The 10,127-nt window shown below is 37.5% G+C and overlaps 1 protein-coding gene across 1 annotated transcript; it reads left to right on the forward strand.

The window, feature by feature from the left end:
* Positions 1 to 606: 606 nt before the first annotated feature.
* LOC110456206 lies at positions 607 to 9,801 on the forward strand. Its single transcript, XM_021506784.1, has 2 exons — positions 607 to 883; positions 9,099 to 9,801. The coding sequence occupies exons 1-2, from the start codon at positions 818 to 820 to the stop codon at positions 9,753 to 9,755; spliced, it is 723 nt and encodes a 240-aa protein (XP_021362459.1). The 5' UTR covers positions 607 to 817; the 3' UTR covers positions 9,756 to 9,801.
* Positions 9,802 to 10,127: the final 326 nt, after the last annotated feature.

Genomic DNA, 10,127 nt, shown 5'->3' on the forward strand with positions numbered 1-10,127 from the left:
CCCTTGTGTTTTGTCGAAAGGTACCATGTAAACCTTTTTAATTTTGTTAATATTTTGCCCAAGTTTTATCAGTTTTGAGTACGAATTATGGTTTTGCTGACACCTTGGTATTCTCGATTTTTTTTTTTTGTAACACCTCCGGTATTTTCTTCGATATTCTCCTCCTCTGTCTTTTTAAAGTGGACCCTGGTATTGGTAGTAAAATGTTTACATGTTGTGGTCGTGCTGTCAATTTATAAATGGTATGTCATCTTAGGTTTTATGCAGCATATATATATATATATATATGCTAAAGGGCATGCCCATCCAATCTCAATCGAATCGTTTATTGAGTATTGCGTCTATCAATATTTGCAGACGACATACAACACAGTTCTTGCTATGCTTCCTAGCAATGTGTTCAAATGATGACAAAAAATTATGTTCATAATGCATGTTATGGCCCTATAATTGTGTTCGTTTGACATTTAACGTCAGACGAATATTAAGTGTTAGCTACGAGCGAAAATGAGCATGTATAATGTCAGCTAGTGTTATTAGCCCTGTCAATCATTCGTATAAAATAGCACCGTTTTATATTCCTCCGCAGCAACTGGTAATGAATCGAATGTATGTAATGCATCACAGATATTTCGCCACTTAAACCAACACAGTGTAGCTTCCACGAGTAGCGCTGCGATCGATATAGATATTGATTCTCGTGGAAAGGCTTTGCGACCAAAACAGACTAGCTGCCATTTTGGTTCAATGAATACTTGTATATTTTGGTTGACGAACTCTTCTAAGCAGATTTGAAGAACATCGGTCATATCCCAAAATGAAGGGGGGTACTATTTGTGTCGTCGTGTTGGTGCTGACTTTAACCCTTATTGAAGGGAAAAAGGTGAGTAAGATATTTATATACATTTAAAGATTATTAGGATTTCAATGTGGTCTTCCTGAAATAAACAGGCAACCATGTATGTAATTTAATCCCAACGTTTAAACTGTAATTATATATATGTAGGTCATTATCAATATAGGCCTAGCGTTACACAAGCTAGTTATATAGCCTGCCATTCTTTATGTAGCTTCGCGGTGGCCATTGTTGTATATGCGACGTATTGATTACAGAAACACAGAGACTGATGATGCCTATCTCCACAGCATTATCATTGATCAGAGTTCTAAAGTATCAAATGTTTACCAATGAAATAGTGCTTAGTCAAAGATTCAATTTAGTGAATTATTTTCAACAATTCTCCACTGCCAATGTATAGCGTATTTGTATACGTTGACGTATTAGAAACATGTTTTATAGTATACGTTTTGACTCGACTTTTCTACGTCGTTGTTAACTAAAACCCGTGCGTGTGACATCACTATATAATGCTATTAAATGTTAATCGTGATACATTGTCCGGTCATAAATACAGCAATGTGATTTAACAATAGTGTATATAGTGATATTTGACAGAACTCGCACCTAAAGAGATTCATATCATACAGTACTTGTCTTGATTATTACTTTATATAATTAACTTTTGAAGTAATTGCTAATGCTTTGTTACATCGCCTTTAAGTAGAAAAATGGGGGATTTTCTGCAGTTTTCAATATATGGATTCAAGATTGTTTTGGATACGTCTGCTGTTTGACTAGAGTGTTCGATTTATTTCTTGTTGAGTTCGCGGATTCGTCGTACCGCGCAAAAACTGTGTACAAATGCACTTAAGGCACTCACATAGGACTGCACATTTAAGTGAATAATATTGTCGCCTCGGAAATTGCATTTACCATGCACAAAGACATTTTGTATATGCTCATCAAGCTATTATTTTGCAGTAAATGGATGTACATCTACTATTAATCGACGTTAAACGCAGAATGTCATCGGTTTAGGAAATGCTAAGGCCATTACCATGCAATAGTCATTTAATATGCTTCCTTTACTAACAGCAGTAGGCGGTGGTCAAATCCAGGGCAAGTTGTGATTCCTGGTCTTATTTTTTTTAACAAATATCTGTCCCGTATTCTCCCTTTATTTATTACACGTTTAGGTAATTCATAATCAATAATTTGTTATTCCGATTACAATGCTATTTGAATCAATGCTCAGGACCAACTAGCTTTTGTTAGAACATACTTTACGTGAAATGATCATGAAAGTTAATCGTAAGTACAGTATTAATTTATGACAAATTTCTAAATAATCCTTGTCAAGATAATGACTCCGCGGAATGACCCATGTGCATATTTAGTACACTAACAGCATACGACATGAATCTTCGTTACTAAACACTGTTTCCTAATACTATTCACTGTTTTATGTTTATCAAAGTTAAGTTGTTGTGTCAGTTTCAATTGTGTTTTTCTGGCAATTTTATAGATTGATGTGCCAGTTTCGGAAGCGTTATTGTCATATTTAGAACACTGGTTTATTATGATACCTGTATAACTATATACAACTGTTAATCGAATTCACTGATTACACTTACAAAAAATGCAGCATCTCTTAATTATCAGGTAAATCGAAACGTAGTTGTACTTCTGACGTAATATCCGTATGATTTTAAGGAGAACCTCCTCCTTTGTTTCAACAAAAGTTTAGACCCATTTGAATTTCCGCCTTTTTAGCCGTTCATATCACCGATGAGTCCTAGAAGGACGAAACAGCTGTATATGATACAGTTAAATTTATTTTTAGCATACTGTATATTTTATTCAATTTTAAATGTACAACCATCTGTGTGTGGCTGTGTTCGCGTTACGTTCGCTTTTCGTCAATTGGCCAAAATAATTACCTAACAGGTAATGCGTTTTAGTATATGCTTTTCAGGAAAGGAACTTTTCAGATCAAATAAATCCAAATGAAGGGTAGTTTTGAATATCAGATGTGGAAGATTGGTTTTTGTTTTGTTTAGTATTGTTTAACGTCCTATCAACAGCTATGGTCATTTAAGGACGGCAAATGTGGAAGATATGCTAACATACTGGGATGTTACTTTGCCAATGCTTTATGGATCTTTCTACCGTTTTGCTTTATCAGGTGACTCGTGTGCACCAATGATATTGTACGTATGAGAAATGCGGACGTTCACTTTGTCGTCCTATAGGGAGAAGCGTTTCCTGTTTTATGATCATATGAACTATCAATATTCATCTTAATCAAACAAATCTTGCTTTATTGTATATTTACCGTCAATTTTGAAATTGATGATTGAATCGGAATAATAATATCGTCCATTGTTTTGGGACACAGATAAGATTTTCCCTTCAATATTGTATAAATAACGGTATGTTTATAGTTATTCCAAAATAAACCAACGTTAAATTCTTTTCTCCACCACTTAGAATTATTTCGATTTCATTTTGGAACAAAGACATCATAGATAACAAAACAGAAATCCTTTGAGATTTTTGCCTGTAAGTTAACATACATATAACTTATATTCATCAATGTACAAATGACCTCTTTAAGTTTTTGTCTGCATTCCAATGTCAATTTCAGGCAAAATAAGAAGAAAAGCAACAGTTTTAATCAGGTATTACTTGTGTGTGTGTGTGTGTGTGTGTGTGGATACATTTGTGTAATGATGGTTGTGTGTGTGTTTTGTATCGCACTACTACTGTCGCATACATTTGAGTATGTATGATTTATACTTATATGTTGAATGTTCACGTCTAAAAATAGATATAAAACGAATATCCTTTACCTGGACTTATATAATGTGTATCGGTATATACAACCGTAAAACAATAAGTACTGACTGCTACCCCCGATACTACGACAAAGTGATCCCACCACACGGGTTCACACAATAGTCACATGATTAAGTGATATTTGTGACATGACATTAGCTCGTAATGACTGCTAAACCCCGATACTACGACAAAGTGATCCCAACACACTTGTGTATCGGTATATACAACCGTAAAACAATAAGTACTGACTGCCACCCCGATACTAGGACAAAGTGATCCCACCACACTGGTTCACACAATTGTCACGAGATTTATTGATATGTGTGACATGACATTAGCTCGTAATGACTGCTAAACCCCGATACTACGACAAAGTGATCCCAACACACTGGTTCACACTATAGTCACGTGATTAATTGATATGTGCGACATGACATTATATCGTACTGACTGCTACCCTCGGTACAACGACAAAGTGATCCCCCCACACTGGTTCACACAATAGTCACATGATTAAGTGATATTTGTGACATGACATTAGCTCGTAATGACTGCTAAACCCCGATACTACGACAAAGTGATCCCAACACACTTGTGTATCGGTATATACAACCGTAAAACAATAAGTCCTGACTGCTACCCCCGATACTACGACAAAGTGATCCGACCACACTGGTTCCCACAATAGTCACGTGATTAATTGATATGTGTCACATGACATTATATCGTACTGACTGCTACCCTCGGTACAACGACAAAGTGAACCCACCACACTGGTTCACACAATAGTCACATGATTAAGGGATATGTGTGACATGACATTAGCTCGTAATGACTGCTAAACCCCGATACTACGACAAAGTGATCCCAACACACTTGTGTATCGGTATATACAACCGTAAAACAATAAGTCCTGACTGCTACCCCCGATACTACGACAAAGTGATCCGACCACACTGGTTCCCACAATAGTCACATGATTAATTGATATGTGTGACATGACATTATACCGTACTGACTGCTACCCCCGATGCTACGACAAAGTGATCCCACCAAACTGGTTCACACAATAGTCACGTGATTAATTCATATGTGTGACATGACATTATATCGTATTGACTGCTACCCCCTGATACTAGATGGTTGTGTGTGTGTTTTGTATCGCACTACTACTGTCGCATACATTTGAGTATGTATGATTTATACTTATATGTTGAATGTTCCCGTATAAAAATAGATATAAAACGAATATCCTTTACCTGGACTTATATAATGTGTATCGGTATATACAACCGTAAAACAATAAGTACTGACTGCTACCCCGATACTACGACAAAGTGATCCCACCACACGGGTTCACACAATAGTCACATGATTAAGTGATATGTGTGACATGATATTATATCGTACTGACTGCTACCCTCGGTACAACGACAAAGTGATCCCCCCACACTGGTTCACACAGTAGTCACATGATTAATTGATATGTGTGACATGACATTAGCTCGGAATGACTGCTAACCCCCGATACTACGACAAAGTGATCCCAACACACTTGTGTATCGGTATATACAACCGTAAAACAATAAGTCCTGACTGCTACCCCCGATACTACGACAAAGTGATCCCAAGACACTGGTTCACACAATAGTCATGTGATTAATTGATATGTGTGACATGACAGTATATACAACCGTAAAACAATAAGTACTGACTGCTACCCCGATACTACGACAAAGTGATCCCACCACACGGGTTCACACAATAGTCACATGATTAAGTGATATGTGTGACATGACATTATATCGTACTGGCTGCTCCCCCCGATACTACGACAAAGTGATCCCAACACACTGGTTCACACAATAGGCACGTGATTAATTCATATGTGTGACATGACATTATATCGTATTGACTGCTACCCCCTGATACTACGACAAAGTGATCCCATATCCTTTACCTGGACTTATATAATGTGTATCGGTATATACAACCGTAAAACAATAAGTCCTGACTGCTACCCCCGATACTACGACAAAGTGATCCGACCACACTGGTTCCCACAATAGTCACGTGATTAATTGATATGTGTTACATTACATTAGGTCGTACTGACTGCTACCCCCGATAATACGACAAAGTGATCCCAACTCACTGGTTCACACAATAGTCACGTGATTAATTGATATGTGTTACATTACATTAGGTCGTACTGACTGCTACCCCCGATACTACGACAAAGTGATCCCAACACACTGGTTCACACAATAGTCATGTGATTAATTGATATGTGTGACATGACATTAGCTCGTACTGACTGCTACCCCCGATACTACGACAAAGTGATCCCAACACACTGGTTCACACAATAGGCACGTGATTAATTCATATGTGTGACATGACATTATATCGTACTGACTGCTACCCCCGATAATACGACAAAGTGATCCCAACTCACTGGTTCACATGCTACCCCCGTGATTAATTGATATGTGTGACATGACATTATATCGTACTGACTGCTACCCCCGATACTACGACAAAGTGATCCCACCATACTGGTTTACACAATAGTCACATGATTAATTGATATGTGTGACATGACATTATATCGTACCGTTCATCATATCAACAAAAGCTAATACCGGGTATTATATTTGGATTTAAATTATCTGACAAGCTCCCTTCATGGAAAGCTTGTAATTACCAGAAACTTGGTGCATGTTTTGTAAAATTCTGCGTGGGTTCCACTTACTGCTACGAAGGTTAAATCAGCGCAAAATTTTAACTAGCGTTATTTTTTTGGACATGACACTAGTCATTGAATTATCTTCCTATGGTATTTGTATGCGTAGCATGTCCGTATCAGGGATGAACGTAGCACACACACAGGTGACAAGGTGCCAACAAGTTGGAAATCCGAATTGTCAAAACACCTGTTGAAACAGAGGGGCATTTACATAAAGACCTAGATTATGAACTTAAAAAAATAAAGAAGTACTAGTTAATTTAAATTTAATAATCTGTAAAGTGCGTATGTTACATGTTATCATAAACCATGTCACTAACTGTGGCAATCAAGATTACAGCAAACCTCGAGGCTAAAGTTACAGCAAACCTCGACGCTAAAGTTCCAGCAAACCTGGGGGCTAAGTTCCAGCAAACCTCGAGGCTAAAGTTACAGCAAACCTCGGGGCTAAAGTTACAGCAAACCTCGGGGCTCAAGTTACAGCAAACCTCGGGGCTAAAGTTCCAGCAAACCTCAGGGCTAAAGTAACAGCAAACTTCGGGGCTTAGTTACAGCAACTTCGGGGCTGAAGTGACAGCAAACCTCGGGACTAAAGTTACAGTAAACCTCGGAGTTAAAGTTACAGCAAACCTCGGGGCTAAAGTTACAGCAAACCTCGGGGCTAAAGTTTAAGCAAACATCAGGGCTAAAGTTACAGCAAACATCCGGTCTAAAGTTACAGCAACATATACCCATTTTGTTTATCGATAAAAATCAGTATACTTTCATTTCATGTAAAATAAAACAATACTTTGGTAAACTTTTTCTCGGTCGGTCATGTTCACATAACCACACATTCACCTCAACAATGTGCCACTATTGACAACTATATAGTTATACCTAGCAACGCAGCAGGAAATATGTCTGATGTAAAAATCAATTTCCAGGAGTTGATGACTAGCTTATATATGACATAGGTAGTGAATCTAGGAATATTGCATGCTGCCTGGAATGATGTATCGCCTAATGAAAGAAATAAAACTGTATGGATTCCGTCTGATGCCTAATGCTGATTCATTTTGTTTCCTTGCCACGATATAGTTATTGAGAGAACCATCTCGTGGCATTTGAAATCAATACACTTCTCGGCGATAAAACTTGGAGTAATTTATTGGATCACGGAAGTTAGAACCATTTCGGAATGTTATTAGTTTAATGTCAAGCTTCGAAAGCTTCGGTGTACTGGTGTTTGTCAGTCCTTTTGGTGATACAAAAATCAATCCAAAAGATAAAAATAAAAACCATTTTAGTCAGCTTAAACCAGTTTAATACTGATACAATATAAGATCTGGTCCATTTTATGTAGCGAAACACTAGCTTTAAAGTGAAAATAAAGTTGATGTTTATCTAATATATAAAAATAACATTTCTGGTATTTTTACATGAAACTGCCTTATCAGACAGCAGCAGCCACATTAAATGAGATAATAATGACTTCACCACCATTATCAAATGACCCGGTGAACAGTGTTTACTACTGACGATCAATACCTTCTGTCAGTAACATGTGTGTTTATTGTTACATTTCAACTCGTGGAATGAATACTTTTCATATTTTTTCAATCAACTTTTCATCCCAGTGGATGATTCTAATTGGTATTCAACACTAGACAGGCGATATTTACCGTATGATTACCAATTGCCTGCAACATTGACTAGATAAACATCAACATCATTTACTGCGCTGTCATAATCCAGAGAAGCTGTTTTCATGTCGGCCAATAAGCAAGTGCATATACATCGATAATAATGGGATTTAGTGCTCTCATATTTTGCCCTGTTTCATAGTTTAGGCTACATGCACAAATCTTTAGAATGAAAAACTCCAGCGTCTTCAAATACACTTTCCGATTGTACAAAGCGTCTGATGGTAAACGTACTGGAGTTAGCAGTGTGGGTAAGATTGACAAGCTACAGACATCCCTGGTACATTTTATTGTTCACACTCACGCCAACGTGCGTGATATTAAGTTCAAATACTAGTTGTTGATCCAAATGTACATAGTCCTGAGCCAAGCCTCATACCTATAGTCAATTGGCTCACATCACTACTGTTTAATGAGTCTTTCGCGATCGATAAGTTCTGTCAATTTAGTAACACATGTTTCATTTAAAACGAAATAAATAAATTATTGCTTGTTTCTAAATAATTTGACGTCATTTAAAACTATTTTTTACCATCTAGTATGGCATTTACTCATTACACTATTCAATTTTGTTGCGAGTCCCATTATTTAAAGAACTCTGAACCACTGCTGCTATAAAACACAACAATGTATTTTAAATGTCTTTTCATGACTACTGAGTATCGCTTTAATAAAGCGTTTCTGAAAATCATAACTTGCAGGACTTCTATGAAACATCAGCGTGGCCAGACCATGATTGGAGCCTGGACCTCAGATAGTGATTCTTTCGGTCCTACCAACCGCGCTACCTAGTCAACGGAAATGGTTCTGCTCTATTGCGCTACAGTTAAATACAAAACAAAATAAAGGGGAGATTACTGCATATATAACATAAGCACAGTGAATCTCTTGTGTGTTAGCTGCATTGAGATAGGACTCTTTACTTTAAGACCATTATGATGATACAAAATAGTAATTGTAGATATTGTTTAATGTTTTATAGGCAAAACACCGACAGACCAGAGCAGCTGAGGAGCTAGAAGATCTTCAACTTAACAATAATCTCGTAAGAACAAAACGAAAGTCTGAAGGACAAGCCCTGAGCCGGATGAAGAGGTTACATGAGCCTGAAACTGAATTAAAAAGAATGAAACGTACAAAAAGGTCATTATCTTACATCCATCGTCCTCAAATTAGCGAAAGGGCACTAAGTAGAAGGAAGAGAGTTCCAATGGAAGCTGTCCTTCATCGTGCGAAAAGGGTTCGGGCTGATAAGACCCTCCGGCGCATCAAGCGTCTTCGTCGCGACCTTAGGACTGAATTGATGCGCCACCGCCGGAACACTAAAGAATTGGGAAACAACCTGAGAATCCCTATCATGAAGCGAGATCACAGAACCAGGATGAGACCAGACAAGAGGAGCCAGGCCAGGTTAAGCCGAATGAAGGCTGTCATTGGCAACCACATTCAGCAACGGAAGCGCAACCGTGTCATGCACCACAGATCGAATGGCCCCGCACACAAAAAGAATGACGTCATACACAAAAAGAATCACGTCGCCCAAAGAAGGGTGATAATGAACAAGACCAACAAGCACCACTTGAACAAAGTACAAGCCGCCAACGACAAAAAACACCATGTCCAAGGGCATGCTAACTGAGGAAAACAAAAAACACCATGTCCAAGGGCATGCTAACTGAGGAAAATCGTGCGAAAAATTTGGTTTCAGAAAACGAACGTAATGTACCAGGTATTTTCCTGATTTTCGAATGCTTTAAGCAAAATGTTTCTTTTATACACGTGAATTGAAAATTTGTCATAAAGTACAAGATTAAAAAACCGTTAGGAGTGTACAAATACATGCGTATTGTTTGAACTTAAATATTTTCGAACGATGAAAAATATATAATAGAGTATCTCTAAAACTACCTTGCGAAACGACTGCACTGTTTTTTTTTTATTGGTAATCGTACGGTTAAATTAACACTTTATGATAGTTCACGGTATTTAATTCCATCCGATATTGCGGTAT

The sequence above is a fragment of the Mizuhopecten yessoensis genome, unplaced genomic scaffold (genome assembly GCF_002113885.1).
Source record: "Mizuhopecten yessoensis strain PY_sf001 unplaced genomic scaffold, ASM211388v2 scaffold8565, whole genome shotgun sequence".
Lineage (NCBI taxonomy): Eukaryota > Metazoa > Mollusca > Bivalvia > Pectinida > Pectinidae > Mizuhopecten > Mizuhopecten yessoensis.

Excerpts from the sequence above, each read along its gene's own strand:
- LOC110456206 (XM_021506784.1), top strand. The coding sequence starts at position 818 with ATGAAGGGGGGTACTATTTGTGTCGTCGTGTTGGTGCTGACTTTAACC. Across the intron at positions 884-9,098 it reads CCCTTATTGAAGGGAAAAAG|GCAAAACACCGACAGACCAG; the intron begins GTGAGTAAGATA and ends AATGTTTTATAG.